This window comes from Apis florea, unplaced genomic scaffold (assembly GCF_048593485.1).
Source record: "Apis florea isolate Af1SG1 unplaced genomic scaffold, ASM4859348v1 contig_2272_pilon, whole genome shotgun sequence".
Taxonomy (NCBI): domain Eukaryota; kingdom Metazoa; phylum Arthropoda; class Insecta; order Hymenoptera; family Apidae; genus Apis; species Apis florea.
The window spans coordinates 7,654,983-7,677,241 of NW_028256549.1; the positions used below are offsets into that span (position 1 = coordinate 7,654,983).

The window sequence follows — 22,259 nt, forward strand, 5'->3', positions numbered from 1 at the left end:
GATTAAAAAAATTTCATTTAATCCAAATTATATAAATTGAACTTTTTTGTATTAATATCTACAGCATTGCTCGAAAAAGAAAGACACAAAGATGAAAGAAAATTTTCTCAATTATTAATTTTATTATTAATTCTTTGAATTTTTTTCATTGATAAAATATTGAAAAAATTTAACATAAAAGATATAAACACACATACACACGGTTAAAGAAAATTTCACTGTATTAACGTCGCTTCCATTGTCGTAGAAGATCCTTTTGCTTGAGATGTACCTGTGTCATCCGCCGGCTGAAACTCATTACTCATTTCGGTTGGTACGTCTCTAATTGCAGCTACCTTAATTACTCACAGAGTCGTGAAACGTAGAGACTCTGGGAAACGGGGACGTCATAAGACGCCACACGTATGTATAAACAATAAACGAATGGCGAAGCCCGTGTGAGATTCTCGTCTCATTGAAAAAAATCCTACGAAAGAGTTTATCGTGAAAAGACACGAGAAATTCTCAAAATAGAGCTAGAGACGAGATGATTTTCAAAATAACAGAGATGACGGAGTATGAGCTTTTTCTTCGCATTTTAAAATTTTTCTAAACGTTTTTAAGGGTGATAGTGAAGGAATAATGAATATTTTTTTTTTAAAAATAGATTAAGTTGGATATAGATAATTTTTGAAATTTTTGAAACGATAAATAAAGTCTTTGAAAGAAAGAATTAAGTTTCAAATAATGAAAATTGTTGAAAATGTTATTATTAAATTCCATAGTTATCTTGTTTTATTTTAAGAAAGAGATAAAATATTTGTAAGATTAATTGAATGTGAAACTTAAATGCATAGAATTAAAAATAATTTTATATTTTACAAAGAATTAATTTATTAATTGTCATGATTTTCACGTGAGGATGATAAAAATAATTGTAGGCATTAAAATTTTTTATTTTTGATTATGCATATATACATACATATAAATTTAATAAATAAATTTATCTATAGAAAATGTTTAAAATATAACGTTTCATATATATATATATATATATCCCTTAATATTTATATAATCCGATTATTATTAATTCACGCGAATGTACAAATTTAAATATAAAAAACGAAATACACTCGTAAATAAATACACTCTTTAAAAACCAGATACAATACAATCGGACAGAGAAAGATCATCCAACCAAAAACACTTTCAATTCCAACATCTTTTCATCTTCAAACTTCACCAGAATTAAAACAGCCGCCTCTCAAATATTCCTCCCTGCAACAATACATAGACACGCGCACACAGTGAAAACAGAATAATAAACCAATGCTTTCGAAAAATAATCCTAGAGACATTATACACCACCAATCTCAAAATGAAAACCGCATACGCCTCTCGAAAGTTCTCCTCCCCTCCAAAAAAAAAAAAAAAAGAAAGAAAGAAAGAAAAGAAAGCAAAAAGTATATATACATCTTGCTCACGACCTGGAAACCTCTCTCCTTCGCCTTTCCTTTTCAGCCCTCTGCTGCCTTTTATCTGGAACACTCATTTGCCACCGGAATTTTCGATGGTCACCCGTTATCGAAAAACCGGAAAATATTAATGGATACACCGTCCAGGCTTGTCGCTCATTGTCCACCCCTCTCGAATCAATACCAACGTTGTGTTGTTGCACGAAACAGCCCAAGCCTAGGCTGATGGCCGGCCAGAACATGTTCCGTGGAACCATTGCCCAATAATCTTTCGGCAAGGCCTGGTGGACCTGTCTGCATCGCACAGATGGTTTTCGACGTTATGAAACCACCGGCCGCGGTCAGCTTGCCTCGTTTTTGCTCCGCCATTCCAGAGGCGCTGCCCTACCTCTTTTGCCTATTGCCATGCCATGGAAAACTCGTCTTAGGAATTGCAACCGCTGGGAGGGAATTTCGATGGATGGATGGTTTTTAGGATCGGCCGAGTGGCTTTGAGTGGAGAAATTGTTGAAATATTATCGACCAGGAATCGAGCTTTTTTGTCTCTTTTCTTTTTTCTTTTCTTGGTAGGAGGGATTGGTAGTAGGATTTTTTTAGAAGATTCTTTTATTTCGTCTTCGTTTGTTTGTGGTGAAGGATTTTTTAGAAATTTTTGGGGAATGTTTTTGTGTTTAGTGTTTTGAAATTTGTGCATTTTGTTTGGAATTGATCGATGTTTGTGTCGTCATGAAAAATTTTGAGGAATTCTTGAGAAATTCTTCAATTGAATTTCAACTAAAGAAGTAAATATAAGAAATTGTGAATTGAAATACTGAAGTTGAAGTATTCATGATTTCTTGAAAGTATAATCTTTTTGAAATTTGTGTGATATTTTATCTCAACATACAATCAACGATACAAACATTAAACATATTCGTGTCTATAATTTTAATCATAGTATAGTTTGGATTATTTTATTTTTGATGATATACTTTTCATTAAAAGTACGATAAAATGGCGACGAAAGATCTTAAAATTTAGTTTTCCAATTATTTATGATTCGCAAGAAAATTTTATGCGCTTACTTAAACTTGTCTCCGTTAATTTTGAATAATTTAAACAAAAAGAAAAAAATCTTCATTTCCTATCACGTTTCTTACTGTAAAAGTACCGTTGAGGAAAATTAACTTCAAAGTGAAAGTAAAGATTTCGTTCTTTAAAATGAACTCAAAAGAATTATGGCACGATTTTTCTTTAAAGAATATTTTAATAATATTTATTTGCAAAATATATTTTTTAATTATAACTAATTATATTGAGACATAGAAATTAACGTGATTTTATAATCAAAATATATAAGATAATATAAGTTGTAAGAATATGTTTTATATATTAAAAAAAAAAAAAAAAAATAGAATGTCAAATCCAGATATCATATAAAATTGTATAAAAGTATAAAGGATTAATGGAACCAGTGTGTGGGCAAGATGAATTGATAAAAGTTTTGAAGAAATGGAGAAGAAATGGAAGTACAGTGGAGTTTATATGTATGCAGGATTTTTAGGAATGGAGCCATATATGCCAGAAAGATTATTGAATTATTAGAATTTCATAGAATTGGTGATATTTCTTGAAATATATTTTCTTCTTCATTTCAAAAACTTAGATAATATTTCAATGAAATATTTACACATTTTTAAAACTTACGATAAATTGATAATATATGATTAAAAAATTTATTATATTTAAAGAAATAAGAATAAATTTTTATCAAGTTTTTAATATTCTGTGAAAAAAAAATATTACATTTAATAAATGATATATATGATAATTAATTAAAGATGAATATTTTTGGTTATCAATCTTTTCTTTTTTAGATATTTTTAATGTTTAATTTGTTCATCCATAATAAATATTATAATTAAATTACGACAATAAGTATGTCAGACGATGTGGAACAAGGCAAAAATAAAATACGTAAATATGCACGTGCTTATGCATAATTTACATGTACGAATGTTATATGCAAATAGAAGAAAGACACGTCGCAGATGAAAAGACAGTTATTGTGAAAGAAGGAAGTAATATATTATACCTTATGATAATTTATCATAATTTTATTTTTTCTCTGTTTTTTCTGCCTTTTTTAATTCATCCAAAATGTTTTCTTTTCTTTCTTTCTTTTCTTTTTTTTATAAATAAATTTCAAATATATCTACATAATTTGAATTTAAAAAAATTTATTATTTCGATCAAAATATTTTCATTCCCTTTTTATTCGTGCAATTTATCGATTCTTTATAAATTCGTTGCAAATACAAAATTATTTTTTAATTCAGAAAAATTAATTTCAATCACTCACAAGCCTTTGTAAAGTTTTGTTTTCGATTATTATTTCTTTACAAATAATGTGAATATATTTTTTACTTGTGTACAAATTTATATTAACAATATTCTAGTTAAAAATTTATTTTAATCGTATTCAAGATAATAGATCAAAAATTAACAATGCTTGTTATTGTATCTTGACTACGATTTCTACGATATGAATTTCCATACAAAATGTTATATCATGTATTAATCATCGAATTGTCGAGAAGATTGCAAACAAGATAAAAATTTCAACGAATAAAATTACATATTTAATAAAACGTTTGAATTAAAACTTGTTTCAATAAAAAATTCCTCGCACAAGGATTATGAAGAACGTGTGTACAATAAGTTCTCGAAAATAATAAGATAATTCAACTATAAAAATAACACGCAATGGCAAAATAGAAATAGGTTTATACAATTTTTCTGATCCTAGTTGGATAAAAATCATCTTCGTCCGCAATCTTTTGACAGGAAATTGAACAGAAAGACGAACAAAGGGAACAAAAATTTCTTTCTATCTCGTTCCAACTAATTTTTCCCAACATTCGGTCAATTCCAGTCACGAAACCCGTAATCCAGACAATAGATTCAGAAAATAGACTAACTAATAAGAGAGAGAGAGAGAGAGAAACATCGCTCAATTTCTAAGAAATTGATCATCCACGATCTCAATTATTAACAAATTGATGTTTAATTTTTGAACAGCAATGATTAAAGCGATTTCTTATTATATATTTAAGAAATTAATCTCGTGTTGTCGTAATTGTTATATTTAAAAAAATTTAAATAAAATTTATAAAAGTCTTAGATTAATTACGAAATGAAAATAATAATATTATAATATAATATTTTTCATAGATAAGAAGAACGATTGCAAGATATCATTTTACTATTTTTATATTACTATTGTCTAATGAATATTTTTGAAGAAATAATTATTTTATTAAAAAACAAATAATTAACACGTTAAAGTAAACACAAAAGTTTGTATTCAAAAAACTCGAGGCTTATTTATCAAGTTATGGACAGTTTAAGTTTGCTTAAGTTGTTAGTTGAAATCAGACGAAGATGGACAATGTGACAGAGATGGAATGAATCTCACTCTGCCTCTTATTTCATCTAACGTAAATTTAAATTGCTTACAACAAACAAGCCTTAACACTTTTGCTGCTCGTTTCTGTAATCATCAATATATATATATATATATATATATTTTCTCCAATATTCACAAGAAATGAATATTCATTTCCTCAATTTTTTTAGAAGAAATGGATTCTTTCGTCCACAACAAATGGTCCATTCAAATCATTTTAAAATCTTTTTTTTTTTTACTTTTCCCCCCCCCTACACGAAGCTTGGCTATACAGACACACGGTCACGAAATCGCAATCGAGACACACCAATGACTTCACCTGTGTATCCCGGAGTGTCGGTTACCTGCTTACGTGTTTCATCGCTAGCTATGTAGTCTCGGAAGGCTATTATGATAATAGTACTTTCATTACGAAAGGTCTTCATTATCTTACCGCGATTCGATCTACCCGGATCAATATCATTTCCCTCTTACATTTCATTAAACGCGCGTATCGCTCTTTCTCCCTCTCCCTCTCCCCGCCATTTCAGATCTCCTCCATCTCTGTAATTTAACCGTAATTTTCATGAAAATACGTCATGGATTTTTGTGATTTTTTCAACCAAACTATACTTATTATTTCGTGTCTGTGTGCGAATTGTGATGTCAAAAAAACACTTTCAACCCCCTTTCGATCGTTCCATCGTTTGGCCGCCATTATATTGCTTGATTGTATATTAGCCTCGATTTTACCCTGCTTCACTTTTCATGCTTTATGATCACGATTCATGTTTTTCTTTCCTTATGTGTACGTTTTATCGAGTATTCTTATTATTATTATTATTATTATTATTATTATTATTATTAAATATTCGTTTGAGAGAAAGCTACGTTGATTGAAATGAATAAGTGGATCGTGTAATGGGAAATATTAGTAATATAAATGATATAGAATGAGTCAGAAGTTAAAGAAAATTATTAAATGGTGGGCAAGTAAAGCAATTGGTTTATAAAATAATGTTTATGGAAATTAAATTGAGTTGATTTGATAATATATATGATATATAGTGATTGGATAGATAGAAAATAGAAAATAGTTATTTTCATAAAACAATTATTATATCGTTTTAAAAATTTTTTAAAATACTTTTGGCTAGTAATGAAAGCTGCTAATTCTAAATCTAAAATTACAGACGTAAAAGTAAATAGATTATAATTGAATATATGATTTGAAAAAATATCAAAATATTGTGAAATATGTCAAATACAAAGAATGTATAATACGAGTAAATATTATTTTATCAAAATGTTATTAGTAATTGAACATTGTGTATTTATAACTTTTGATACCACTGTGATAATTACATTCGTTCGCAAAGGGTTAACAAATGCATTTATCCCCTGTCTTTCAATTATTTATAAAAGAATATTTTTGTAAACAAGACATATTAAAATTTAATATCTGTTTTATGAAAGAAATATATATATATATATACACGTTCATTTATTTATTTATCCCTTTCACAATGAATATCAAGACAGAGTCAAATAAGCAATTTAACAGATGTTGATATTATGCATGAAAGTGTTCTTCAACAAGTTCTCAAACAGTTGTCTCATACGTTCTTGTTTCATCACGCAGTGACAAATATCTTAATGACTCACATTCCGTCGAGGAGAAAATAAGAAACCACGATTTCAACGAATCGTTATAAGGAAAAGTTGAAACATGTTGTTAAAATTAATCTCTTGGTGTAATGCTTCTTCAAATTACTCTTGGTACATAATATGTCGTAAGACTTGTCTTGAATATAATCAAGTTTTCGCCTTTTCACGTCCTCATTAATCATCGACTCAACGTTCATCAATCTATTCAAAATGGTAAATCCATTCAGGCGTCAGGATCGAGGAAAAAGAATTTCCAGACAAATCTGAAGGGGTTAATAATTAAATTAGAATTATTTGGAAAATAAAAATATTTAAGTTTATTCTGTCTTTTTTTTTTTCTTCTTCTTAATTAAAATGTTCAATTTAGCATTTAGCAAAAACATGGAAACAGGAAGTTTTTTATCGGAGATCGGAGAAACCAAATTTTTAGATTTATGAAATTCAAATTCGAAACTTTATGATATCACGAAGTTTTTGAATATTTTTCTTATTCACCTTTCATTTTTCAAGTTTTTTCTCTCTCTTTAAAAATTCATTCCTTTTTTACGAAGTAAAATTTTTATAAATTTCGATTTTTAAAATTCTATTACTTAAATTTATAGTAACAATAAATATTTATGGCAATTTTTTAATTTATTCAAAAAAAATTTCAACTTTTGAAATTTAAAAATTTTTCGAAACTTTTTGATTTTTGAAGAGATTCATGGTATCACATCTTTAATTTTTTTATGTCTCTTTTCTGGTATAAATTAAACTATTATTTATTATTTATCTCAAGAAGTGAAAAAAATGATTAAAATAGGATATTTATTTAGAAAAATAATATTATACTTAAATATAATGAAAAAAGAATAAATTGTTCTTCGTTTATTTCTTTGATTCCATAAAATCTTTCAATTGTATTATTTTCAAATATTTTCAAAAATATATATTATTTTATTCTTAGAAATAGAATTTTCATATAATATTTTTTAAAATTTTCAGAAATAATAAAACCCATTCAAATTATTTTTAAAAAAAATATCTATTATACAGACAATGTATAGACTAAAAGTAAATAACTTAAATTTATTTTTTTTAAATATTTTATTGCATTATTTTATTAAAATTTATTTGAAAAAATTTAATTTAATAAAATTATTCGAGTATTATAAAATTTATTCGAATATTGTTGAAATATTTGTCCATTTTATAACTCATTCAAGTCAACTGTAACTATTTTTGAAAATTGTTAAATCATTCATCTATATATTTCATATATGATTATTTCATACATTTGTATTTACATTATAAATACGTATCAAAATTTAACTGTATATCAAAATATATTTCATCTTGACGAACAAAATTAGAATGTTGCGAAGAAAATAAATTGGCACATGTAATAAACTATTCTCTATTCCAATGCTAAACATCTTTCAAGAGTACTTTATTATATTTTCAGTAATCATAAAAGAAATTCAAAATTCATCATTTTGACATGTTGTTTTAATATTAACTTATTAGAATGAGAAAATAAAAAGAAAAAAATTTGTTTCATATTTTATCTCCCAATTTTTTCCTGCTATGCTTTTTCTTCCTATGTTTTCATTTTAGATTTAGATTCTAAAATTTTCATTAAAAATAAAATATAAGTGTGAGCATGCACAGTTCATTAAACAGTTTTGAAAATTGTAAAAAAGCTTTTTTTAATTTCTTTTTTCGTTCTCTGTTTTTTCTTTAATTTTTCAATTTCTCGTTTCTCATTTTCCCATTTTTTTTTCTTTTTATTTCTCTATTCTTTATTTTCCATTAATCTTAATATTCCACGTAATCCCTTTTTGTTATTCTTCGTTAAAAATATAAGATTATCAATCTATATCATGTTTATCAATCTAGCATAAATAGCTCGATACGTTAAACTGTTAAGCTTAGAAGGAAACAGTCTGTCAATGACCCAGATATCCAGCAACGTGGCGTTCGAATTCCCAGTCCACCAACTCCACCCAATCGATTCCTCTTCTTCCACCCATACACTGAATCCTGCTCACGAAATAAAATAAAATTCTACGAAAAAGAAATAGAACTTTGATGAAATAGAAGGAATATCGTTCCTTCCAATATAATAATGCAATCGATATCGATTTTCTATAATTAAATATTAACTACTTATTATACGGTTGATATAAAACTGATATAAGATAAATATTAAACATTTTAAGTATATATATATATATATATATGTATATACTTTTTAAATTAAATATCGAGATAAAATATTCTTTATTATTACACAAATAATAAACTTCAATTGAAATTTCCATTCAATTGAGAATTTTCATTATAAGAAAAAATTGATTATCAAACAATTTGACCGTTTTTCTTTTTAAATGAAATGTTGTGATATAAAATATTCTTTATTATTATACAAATAATAGAAAAATGTTTATATTGAATATCCAATTTCTTATTCTATAAAAATTAAATTTTCTATTATCGTAAACATTTTTCTGTTATCTAATTTCTGATTTATAGAATAATAAAATTGTTTGTTGAATTGATTTTTACCTAAATTATATGTGTATTTAGAAAAAAAGCTTTAAATTGTCGCATAATCCTTTAAATAGTAGCGAAAATATGAATATGAATACCAACTGATATTTACCCCAATTATACTTATTACTGTGCATACAAATTTCAAATGGAAGTTGTTTAAAACATCATGTGGAAATAATTCAGACGTTCATTATAAATACAACGTTCCATTCATAAAATAAATACGATGCTTTTATGAGTTAATAAAGAATTAAAAATGTATATTATTATATAACATAATAATTTATTATAAATTAATTATTTTTATACCTTTTTCCCTTCTTTTATTCATCTTTCTTTCTTCTTTACTCTTTTACTAATTAGTTTTAACACTTTTAACATTTTTCCAGACATGTTACGTACTCTCTGCATTCATTTGTTATGTTTTTTTATCTTTAATAATTTTCAGCTATATTCAAATATAGTAAAAGTAGCAAGTATTTTAATTACAAATACAATTTAATCTTAATTTCTTAATTTTAACAAATTTATAAATTTTAGTAGATAGTAAAATATATGATCAATTTAAAATTTCAACTCTGAGATGAAATGAGATCAAATGAGATCCTATAATTAAAAATTTTTCTCTGCAATTTCTTTTTAATTTTGAATTAACTTTTATTAAATGTTTTTACAATTATATCAAAGTTTAAACAACGATAATTTATGGCTGATATTTATTTATTTTTAATAAATAAAAGTCTTAAAAAGTCTGAAAAAAAATTTCTTTAAAAATCTTCAAATATTTTAAAATTGAAATTACTTGAAATTAATAGAAAATTTGAACAATATCTTGTTTGAATACCTTACTATTGCAAATAAATAGGGTGTTAATACATTCTTAAAACATCTTTGGCGAAACAAATTGGTATACGAAAAAGTTAAGGATTATTTTTTAAGTTATTTTATAAATAATTAAAGTTTGCGTTGAACGATAAAGTATAATGAAAACTGTTTTACCTCTCTGTTATACCAACGCTTTATTCCAGCCTCCCTTCATCTAACGTGAATTTAATAAATAAGCCTCAATCGATATTTTTGTATTCCAACTTTTGTATTTGTTTCATCCTTTAAGATCAGACTTTCCAAAGTATCCACAGTAAAAACTCTAGCTTTTCAAAAATACCAACACACAAGGAATAATCCCTGTTTACAATTTAGTTACAATTTAACGAGACTCGTCAATACTTCTACTACAATTTTAAAATAAATTTTTAAAAATTCCACAAGATATACTTCTTTGAGTGTATTTTTCGAAAATCAAATTATTTTGTTTAACATATTCGATCATTTCCAAATTGGATTCCAATGAATCCAAGCCAATTGATCCTTCAATGCTTAAAATATTAATTAACGATCGTTTGCAGAGGCCTACCGTGTGGCGTACAACCCCCTGAACCGGTACCGGACCCCGATGGCGACAAATTGGCGACAATCGCGGCCCGATTCAGCTATTTCCAAGAGAGGAAGAGCACGTTGACCGCTGCGAAAGTCGATCTTCGTAGGAACATCAATCCACCGGCCAGGTACAAGAATGCACGGCCAACGGTCAGGTTGAGGCCGCGCCAGGTGCTTTGCAGCAAGTGTAGATCGATCTGCAACGAGAACAGTGAGAATGTGGACGTCAGCAGAAAACGGAAACACGACGAGATTCAGCAGGAACAGCAGCAGCCTCAGCAGCAGCAGGTAATATTTCCTTCTTATTGTGAGACTGATGAGAGAAGATTCCATGGAGTGTTGTACGTGTAACATTTTTATTTCTATTTTAATAAGTGTTCTCTTTGTGTTTTGTTAACATATTTGTGAAGAGTATTGGATGTTTTATCTTCTCAATATTCTTCATTCTTTGATCTTTTCGTTATAATTATTGTAAATATTCAGCATATATGGTAGATACATGTATTTAGCAGAAATTTAAAATTGTTGTTGAGAAATTATTTTTTTTAGAAGATAAAAACTTCTTATAATCTTGTTACATGAGTTTATATTTAAGTTAGAAATACCAGTATTTAACTTTTATTTCAAAACGTAATAAATAAATGGTTTAATAATTGATTAATTGGATCAATGTTAATTTCTATATTTTTTCTTATTCATATTTCTCTAATTTATATTATATATCTTTCAAATAATAAAAGTAATAATAACAGTAACAAGATAAAAACAACAAAACATGCTCAGATATTGCAGAGATATTGTACGTCCACTTATATTTGGAATTTGAGCTTTTATATTTAAAAAATTGTTCTTGACTATTTCTTTATACAGTATAAAAATTTACATTTATTTTAAATATGTACATTAATTTCAATTTTCAATAAGTGCAGTGTAATAAATAATAACAAAAAATAATAAGTCAAACATACTATACATACATATATTTAATATTTAAATTTATTGAAATTTTATTCCACTTTTATTTATCATCAGTAGAAAATGATTAATATATCCTTGATACATCTTTGAAATATTCGATTTAGAAATCAAAAAATAACAACATAAAAATATCTATTTATCAAATTATAAGCAATTAAGATTTATGTTAGACAAAGCAAGAAACAAAGTGAGAATGCAACAAAGATAGAATGTCTCATTCTACCTCTCTTATAATTACAATAAATAAGTCTGAATCGACGTTTTTGTATACAAATTAACTCTGCAAAGATCTATGAATATATTAACGAGAATATATTTGATATAAATAGTTTTAATTTCTCTATATAATTGAATGCATAGAGAATGTTCAAAGATCACACGTTTTTTTTAAATAGAATTTTTTTTTTATTATGTTAATTGCTTACGTATAATTCTTTATAAAAAAAGAGTAATCTACTCATATATAAAAAAAATTATAAGTTTAAACAAATTTTAAACTTGAATTTTCCAAAACATGAAAATGATATATTGTCTTTATGTTTTCTTTCATATAAAATAAGTTTTGCAAAATTTAAATAAATAAACATAAATTCATTGCAATAATACAAAAATACAAAAATGTAATACAATTATTAAAAGTATTAAATATAATAATTTTCGTTAAAACTCATTATTTACCCGAATAGCCAAATTCATTCCATTCATTATCTGTGTGTACCATTCTGTACAAATTGATGATTGAAAAGCACGTAAATCGAACTTGCAGAACTTCGTGAAAGTTCAATCATGCTTTATAACGAAGTTTATTGTTATGATGCTTCGATGGTTAAAAACCGTCAAATATGACGCGTGGTCGTGGAAAGTTTCTGCGAAACTTCGAGTAGGGACGAGCAAATTGGGTTGGAGGAAACTTGGTCGAATGAGAACACGCCAGACCATGGAAGAAAGTCATACGATTTTGAACTAGAGGAAAAGTAGCTTAACGCTTAGTTGTCTTGAGAGGCCCACTTACATTGTGCGAATACCAGTTTGATTCTTGCATGGGCAAGTTGCCTTCCAAGTTCTTCTCTACTTTAACACAAAGTGTTCTAATGGTACATTTAATACAGACGTTTTCATCTTACCTTATACGTGTTTGCAGATTGTGTAGCACAAGATACTGTTTCTTGGCTCGGTGTCGGATGAATGTATACTTGATGCCGTGACTTATGTTCGGAGTTTTAGCGAAAATTTTTAAAATTTATGATAAATTTATCTCAGAAATAATGTAATATATCGAATGATATTCGTTTGGATAGGTGGAAGAGTGTTTTTCAAACTCTTTAGGATTTTTTGAAAATATTTTGAAAAAAAATTATTACATTTTAACATTTCCATATGTTGAATTGAATGATAAATATTATATTGAATTTAATATTCGTTTTCAGGCGGTTATATTGATTATTGGGACAATTGGGATATTTTTCTTTGTAAAATATTTTTTAGAATTTTCTTAGAATTCTTTTCTTTTCCAGTTTACATTCTCTTTTACTTTCTCCTTCGATTATCATATTTCATTTGATAATTGATTGTAAATGATTTTTCCAATCTCGTGTTGATTGCAACAGATTAAGTTTTCTTGGTACTTGTTAAGATTGCAATATATCCGCATGCGATATTTATTCAAGTTTAATTTACGTAATTTGCATATTTAAACTATTAGAGTGGAATTTGAATTACATTTTGTTTTATCGCGAATTGTTAGGGAAGTTAAGGATGAAATTCACTGTCTCTAACAGGATGCATAATAAAGATAAAATTTTATTATCAATCGTCGAATGTATAATTTAATATGAATCATCTGAATAAGTTTTAAGGAAGAAATTTAATAGAAATAATATATCGAAAGAATCTTTTAATTATGCAACTTTATGATAATTAATAATAATATAAAACTATATAAACATTAATATCGTAAACAAATGCAACGAACGACAGATATTGCAAATATTAACGATATTAACGTTTTGCACGTATTGAATAACATTTTTTTTTTTCTCTTTTTTCATTTTCAAAGTCATTTCAACTCTAGAATGAAATTTTTCAATTCGAAACCAGATGCGGAAGATTACAAATGGATCGGTCGATTTTTCACGCATCACGATAAAAACGCATGATGTTTCGATTCGATTAGGTCACGGGCCATGGATCCACTCGAAGAAGCGATCGACGTTGCGGTCAGCAGCCGCAAAAAGCTTCGAGAGTACTGTTCTCCGAGTGTCAGACCGAGAACATTACGGTGTCATCTCACCAAACGGCCAAATCCTCGTCGTCCACGGCTCTCAGTCCCGACTCGTCGAAGCTTGGACCATCTCTCATCCCTAAAATTTCGAGACTGCAACCGAACGAGATCAACAACGCCATACAAGCAAACGGTCAGTTCTTATTCATTCACATTCGAACAGAATATTATGTCAGGAGATCTAGGAGATGTTTGTTTTTTTTTTTTTTTTTTTTTAGAATAAAATTAATCATTTAAAAGGAAATTGTGTAATTATAATTTTATTCTTCGAAATATTCGATACTTTTAGTAACTCTGTTCCATTTTCAGAAACAAATAAATCATTTGCGAATTTTTTCTTTATCTTTTAATGTCTGATATGATACCAATAGATTGAAATTAAAAACAGCATAGGAAAGTAGCAATTCATAGATCATAGTAAAGAATAAATATTTTCTTTTTGAATATATATATATTTGCATAAAAATTGAATAAAAATAAGAAATATAAAATAAAAAATTTTAAATAATTAATTTTTTTTTCTTATCTTTTAGCAATTACGCGAATTACGTATTAAGTGAATTACGTATCAGATGAATGTTTTTATATAATTAACTTTAAATAATTCGTAAATTATTTCTATGAAAAAATGTTTAATAAACAAAAAAGTTGTGAACGAAGAGATATTATTCATTTCTTTGCAAATAGAGGACATGTGAAAGTTATTTGCTTTTTAATTTCAATGATATATTTTGAAAAGACTAATCAGATTATTTAAAAAAAATTATAACAAAATTACTTTTTATTATTTATAGGAAAAAGTTATTATTTTAAGAAATATTATTTAAGATTAGAATTTTTTACTATAAATAATTTCAGATAATTTTTTTTTAGCAAATAATAATCATTATAATTAGTATATATAAAGAATACATCATTCCTCCTTTAAAAAATAATATCATATGTATATGTATATCTATTTGCAAGAAATGAATAACATCAAATTATCTCTCGCTATGCAACTTTTGTATGAAATAATTTTTCACGTAATAAATATTTGAAACAGACACGTTATATGACTCAGTTAGTGTATCTGTTAATAAATATATTGAATAATATATTAAATCGACAAATGAATGATAAAAACCAAATTAAGAAAATAATCCATATAAAAAAATTTAAATGATTTTTTTTTTTTTTTGCGTTATTTGCGTTATATCTCATAATTAAGTAAATAATTTTTTCTTCTCACGAAGAATTTGTTACCATAATAATTGATAATGTAGTAGTTTGGATTAATATTCTAAGGGGTTAGAATATATTGTAATACCTTCACATATTATTTATGAATTATTTAAAGTGATCACGTTACTTAATTCATTTGATACGTAATTCATTTATATAATTCACATGTATAATTGATAAAAGATAAGAAAAAAATTGATTATTTATAACTTTTTTTTATATTTTTATTTAATTTCTACGTAAATATAATTCAAAAATTATTCTTTACTGATACATGGCCTGTTATTTTCTTATGTTGTTTTCAGTTCCAATTTTAGATATAAAAAAAATTAATATATTAGGATGTTATGATATATATGAAATATGATCAATAAACAATCTCTTTCTTTCCAAAATTCATCAATTTTATGAATTCATCAATTTTATGAAATAATTGATGTTATAGTTTGTATTGATATTCTAAGGATAAAAATAAATTATAATATGCTACTTCCTTGACATGTTATTAAACAATGATATATGTTATAAAATTTAAAATCACAATTATAAATAATTTAATATAGCGATTTTTAATATTATTTTTATTTGTAATTATTTTTTTATTTTAAAAAATTAATACATTTAAAAATTCTTTTATAATTTTCAATATTTATTTATTTTAGCAGATAATTATACAAAAAGTAATCATATATTTGTCCATATTCCTATTTTCCAAAAGAAATCTTTTCAAAATCAAATTTTATTTTCATAGTATAATATTTTTTTTTTTTTTTTTGTAAAATTTGAGAATATGAAAATGAGAATATTATATAAAATATAATATACTTAGATATAACTAATGAATATAAGTGCAAATATTTTTTTTAGTCATTAAATCTATCTATATAAAATGTATCTATCTATCTATCTAAAAATATAATAAATGATTTATGATTTATGGCAGACATTAAAAAAATATTGAAGATTCATCATATACATTAAATATTTTATGTTCGATGGGTTCTTAATATCTTTATTTTGTATTTATTACGTAATTTCTATTTATCTTAATTCACTTCTAAAAATAAAATAAAATTGTTAAAAGTTATATAAAGGTTTTATTATATTGATCCATTTTGTACAAGGTTTTTTATAATATGTGATCTTAATCTTGTAGAAGTTTGCATTAGAGAAAAGTACTTAAATTATCCTCGGCTTCGATGGTCGAATTATGTAAGGTCCATTTGTAGATAATAAGATTTTTCATGAAATACTACTGATTACTTTTAATTAATCTCTTGGGTATCGATTTAATTTTCCACATGGATCCAATTTAATTTTTTTCTAGGCTCACTGCTATACTAAAAATAAATACAACAAATCAACAGATATATATCCTAATATATTACAAACTAATAGTGTGGAATTATTTTTTCATAATTTGTGATTAGTTATCCTTGACATAATATTACGACGTTTTTATATTTATATAGTGTTCCTATCATATATGTTGCAATAGTTATAAAAAGATGTGATGAGTGAATGATTTTAAAACTACTCGTTACGTCAAGAAAAAGTAAAAATAGTTTTTGAAAATCAAGAAATTTCAATTTATATATCAATTATGAATATATCAATATCATTATTGTAAATAATAAAATAAAAAGTACATAAAAAGTAAAATTATTACGAAACAACGTTTCTTAACTTTTTTATTATTATATATTTATTTGTAATAGTTTTTTTTCGGCTCAAATATTTAAATTAAAATATAAATTAGAATCATTGTATAAAAAAAATTATGTATATTTTGACAAATAACAATTTTGTATATTGAATATCTTACATTTTTTTATTAAAATTAATTACAAACTACGAAAACATATAAAACTAACGATTGTAAATAAAATAAATTTTAAAGTTATAAAAAATCAATAAAGATTGAATTGTATTTTTAAATATCTTTTATAAATTATGAAGAAAATAATAGAAGGCAATATTTAATGGTTTATTTTTACCACGATCCATTAAAAATTTAATGCGATTCAATGTTGATTAGAATTGAGAAACACTGTTATACAATATCTATACATGAATAGATATATGATTTATAAAATTTTAATCCGATTTTTCTTAAAGAATATTATATAATATAATATATTTATTGAGTTTCTTCAGTCTGCACATGATCAATAATACTGTTAAAAATATGTGATACAATAATTTTCTCCATACAATTTTACTACAATATTTTTAATCCATTATGGTATGAATGAATATTTATGGTAATAAACATTGGTAATATTATTGATCATATGCAAATCTTTTAAAATAAATATATGAACTTTAGAAAATAATGGATAATCTTTCAAAAACTTGTATATGAATTTATCTAATTAATTAAAATAACAATAAAATTCTTGAAATCTCATATCATCTTCTTTTTTCTTTTCCATAGAAAAGGTTAAAGTCAGTCCATCCTATTGGAACAACAGAGTTGATGAGGGCGATTCATCGGCTAATGCCACGGAACCAACGGAGGAACGGATGGAATCGACAGATTGTGACAGCAATCCATCAATGGCGTACTGCGCCACACCCAGGAGACTTAGTAGTTCGTCGGTGGAAAGCGCTAAAATACCGGAGGAAGAGGAGAAAAAAACATTCGCGGCAGCTGATTCGACGATGAGGCCGAGAACGGGCCGTATACCTCGGAAGAAACGTTCTGTAGGATCGATGGAGGATCTATGGGACGAAACCGTGTTCGAAGACCCAACGAGAACAGCGAGAACCACTCCGGTGATTAAGATCTCTTTCGGTGCCCAAGGCGAGGGAACCGTTCTGAAGATACCTTCTAAAATCCAGGATCCGGAATATGAGCAGGAAACTGATGATGCTGAGGACGCGCAGACTGAAACGGAGAGAGATCCACTAGAATTGCCGAGAAATTTTGATAATGATTACGATTATCGCGAAGATGGGGAAGAAGATGGACAAGAGCAAGTGGATCCTCAGAAGCAAGGTGTAAAGGACGCAAGTGCTAAAGCTGCGAAACGTGCACTGAAGAAAGCTAAGAAAGAAGCCAGAAGGAAAATGCTCGGTGGTGTTTCGCCTGCGAGATCTCCTTGCAATGGATCGCCAAGGTAAAATATGGATTTTGTTAATTAAATACTTCATTGAGAGGATTTATAGATTAAAATTATTGATAATCACACATTATCAATATGCTTATTAAATATATACATATTTAATTAATAATTATTGCTTTTATCTTATATTAAATATTAGTATAATTATTGTATAATGAATGGATTACATGGTCATAGATTCATACTTTTATGGATGTAATAAAAATTATTATTGTATAATTATTATTGTATATATTAAATAATAGTCATGTACAGATGACGTAATTGTTATTTAATATATATATATATATATATATATATAAAATTATAAAAGATATGTGCACATACTTTTATTTCCCAATGAAAAGTATATATATTTTTTTATGATATTTTTTTTATGATAGTATCAAAATTTTAATGTGAAAATAATATGAAATATAATTTGGATTTAATAAATATAATGTATGGTATGTAAGATATCTGATTATTTTTTATAGTTATTATATTGTAAAATAAATATTTTTTAAATATATTATATTTTTTTATTTGAATTACAATTTTTACATTTGAAATAAAAATTTATTTTAATTCTAATTTCTATATATTCTGTAAATCATATTGTTTTTGCATATTGTATTTAAAAAAAAACATTATTATTTTGAAAAAACAAAGAAAAGAATTAGAGCAATATAAAAGTATGATTAGCAAATGAAAGTAATTGATTAAATTTTTAATAATTTCAAAATGAATGAAATATAATATTGCAATATTTAATGCAACATTCATTATTTAATAATTTAATTGATTAAAAATTTTGCTTTCAAATATATTAATAATTTTATGCATTTCTCTTTATAGTTTATTATGATATTAATTATAATATATCTTTTGTTATAGATATAATCCTACATATGATACTCTATCATACCACCGACGCAAACATAAAGTGAAACATAAAAAAAAACACAAGGAAGACCGGAAACACAAAAGCCAACAATCGCAGCATCAACAGCAAACATGCTTAGAACCTGGAAGCACTGAGAATCAACAAAACTGGAATGTTCTTCCCGGTAGCGAATCGTACACAGCCATAAAGGAGCAGTGCCTGAAGCAAAAATTATCAATATCTCTGAAGAGATTGAACACAAACGCTTATGCTAGATGTGATTATCCTGTGAGTAATTCTTCGTCGGGTTGTAAGAGTCCTGGTGCCAGTAGTGATGAACTGAGTGAACAGGAACCTGAAGTCGATGCTGGCGAGATTGCTCCAGACTTTCCGCCACAATCTCATCCTTTGATGATGCGTCTTGCCGCGACTCCTGTGGAACATTGTCTTACTGCTAATGGTAGAAGAATGGATGTTGGCGATGTGGTATGGGGAAAGATTCATGGATTTCCTTGGTGGCCCGGAAAAGTATGCATTAAAATATATTTCAACAATATATAATGAAAACTATATATTGGATATTATAGATGTTGAATATTTGTGTTTTATATTATATTGGTTATTTTATTTTGTATTATTTATTGATATAATCATTCAGTTTAAATAAATGTTGTAATTTTGAACGTTTGCTTTATTCTTTTAGGTCCTTAGTATCACAGTTTCTTGTAAAGAGGATGGTACATCATCTGGGCCACAAGCTCACGTCGCCTGGTACGGTTCTTCAACTAGTTCTCTTATGTCATGTGACCAATTAAGTCCATTTTTAGAAACATTCAAGGTAATTGTTCAAATATATTATCTAAAGCATTTTTTTTTAATTTAAAAAAAAAAAAAAGAAAAATTTTATTATTTTTGATTAATTTTATTCATTTTATATGAATTATATGAATATTAATTTTGCTGCAATGGAATAATCAATCAACAGTTTAATAATTAATATCATTTGGCTTTTGTTTCAGACGCGGTACAATAAAAAGAAAAGAGGTCCATATAAGGAAGCGATACGACAAGCGCAGAACGAGGCCCGAAGTCAGATCACGCCTAACTCGACGAGCAACGTGTTAAACGTGTGCAGTTCACCACGCGAGGTCAACGTTCTCTCCTAAGGGAAGGTGCATAGCGCTTGACACCATTCCTTTAACTGCCGGGTATCCGTCGGAGAATAGTTCTAATGACGGATCAAAATCGTCGTGTGTAATATATAAAACAAATTTTTGTACATAATTGACCTTAGCATTAATGGAATAGCTCTTGATCGGTGTTCTAATTCAGTTCAGTCGCGCCTGCTATTGTCGTCCACGTTAAATATGATTGAACCAACGGTGATACCGATGCTAAATGAAGTTTACTGCCATCACTGGCGCGTTTTTTTTTTTCTATCCTCAGCTTTTTTCGAGCGACACATTTAGCGCGTAAAATATATTTAGATAGGATATAATCTCTAGAGATGACACGTCAGCTCTCGAGAAATAATTTCGTATTAAAACATATGACTTCTATTTGACAAATAGACATCAGACAACACACATAATATTATTACACGAAAACATTAAAAACGGGTGTCCTTATGATGATTTAATGATGCTCGTTTACTTAAATTTCATATACATATATATATATGAATATGCATATATATTACATATATATATGCGTATATATTTCTATTAATGACTTCATTGTGATTATTATGTCGAGAATAAGTATATGTACAAGTGTAATATACATCCAGTGCGGGCAGTGAATCTTCGATAGAGTCCGCAGATGTTTCTAAAATCGATTTTGATTCAATTCGTTGCTTGTTTATAATTCAGAGATTTGAGTACATGGACAATACACTTTCGACAAGTGAATTTAAGTCACGATATTTTTAACGTGAAGGATCGTGGAATGTTTGTGGAACTTTAACCGAGGATAAGACTTACATTGTAAAATGAACAGCTTTACATTTTACAAGATTGAATTAATATATAGATTGATTCCTAATTGGAACATACTACAGTTTTTTTTTTTTTTCAACAAAAATGAAAAAAGTTAGAAATATTTCTAATATAATTTAGATATTATGAAAAAAACATCAGGAATTTAATTAAAAAAGTAGATACTTTATAAATTGCTTTCTTCCTACATGTCAAAAATGTGGCAAAAATATAATTTTGTATTTTTCATAAGAAATTTTTTTTTATGCTTATACCTGAAAATCATGTAGTGTGTTCAAATTAATATATTATATATATATTAAGAAAATCGACATACGGAATTCTTTGCAGCGTTTCGTATCTTGCATTCTTTGTTCTATCTAATGAAATGAAGTTGAGCGCGTGACAGTGAAATGCAAACATAACATCGAAGATTATAACTAAAATATTTTTCAGCGCTAAACTTAATAAAATATATCTTAATATAATAGAGATAATATTTCGTTACAGAAAATAATTAAATACAGTGAATAATTGTCTAAACGATTATTTTTTTTATTATTTGGAACAATATATATTTCTTTTAAATTATAATCTATTCTCAAGAGCGCTCAGAATAATTGAATTAAATAATTTGAATTTATAAAATAAATTTAAGTATCAAAGAAAAAAAAAATTAACACAGTATCCTTATTAAAATATTTAAATATTACTTAGATATTTTCCTAAAGAATTCATTTTCAATTTTACAATTTTTAAAATTGTAACATTTGATAATTGAACATTTTATAAAAATATTATAAAGAAGATAAAAATAATCAAAAATTAAAAATAAAAAAATACAATGATATAGTGATATTTTTTATATAGTATTATCGAATTAATATATCTAGGACATAACTAAATAATTTATATTAATTACAATAAATTATAATAATTTCAATACATCATAATATTTAATATATAATACTATTATATATTAAAAATTATAGTATTTAATATTTTAATATTATTTAACAACATGCTAGAAAATATTATAAAAAAAAAGTGCTATTTATAAAAATATAGTATTTAATACTATAATATTTAATTATAATAAACACAATAAGAAATATATTAAAATAAAATATCATATAATAATATTAATATATTTGCTGTAATATTTAAATGACATAATATGCATATACGTGTATAAGAGTCTTTAAAATATCATATAACTTTAACTCATCAGTCAAATTGTTCGATTCATTGATCTTTTAAATAGTTCAAATATTACACATAAGTTT

The 22,259-nt window shown here is 26.1% G+C and overlaps 1 protein-coding gene across 1 annotated transcript in view; it reads left to right on the forward strand.

Annotated features, from left to right (window-relative positions):
* The window catches only part of LOC100868134 (uncharacterized), a 56,627-nt gene extending 35,398 nt beyond the window's left edge, over positions 1–21,229 (forward strand). The window contains exons 2-7 of the mRNA XM_003695977.4: positions 10,491–10,809; positions 13,673–13,913; positions 17,442–18,126; positions 19,009–19,525; positions 19,701–19,835; positions 20,017–21,229. Of these exons, the coding sequence (XP_003696025.1) occupies positions 10,491–10,809; positions 13,673–13,913; positions 17,442–18,126; positions 19,009–19,525; positions 19,701–19,835; positions 20,017–20,163 (2,044 nt within the window). The 3' untranslated portion in view covers positions 20,164–21,229. The remainder of the gene's footprint in view (positions 1–10,490; positions 10,810–13,672; positions 13,914–17,441; positions 18,127–19,008; positions 19,526–19,700; positions 19,836–20,016) is intronic.
* The last annotated feature ends 1,030 nt before the right edge of the window (positions 21,230–22,259 follow it).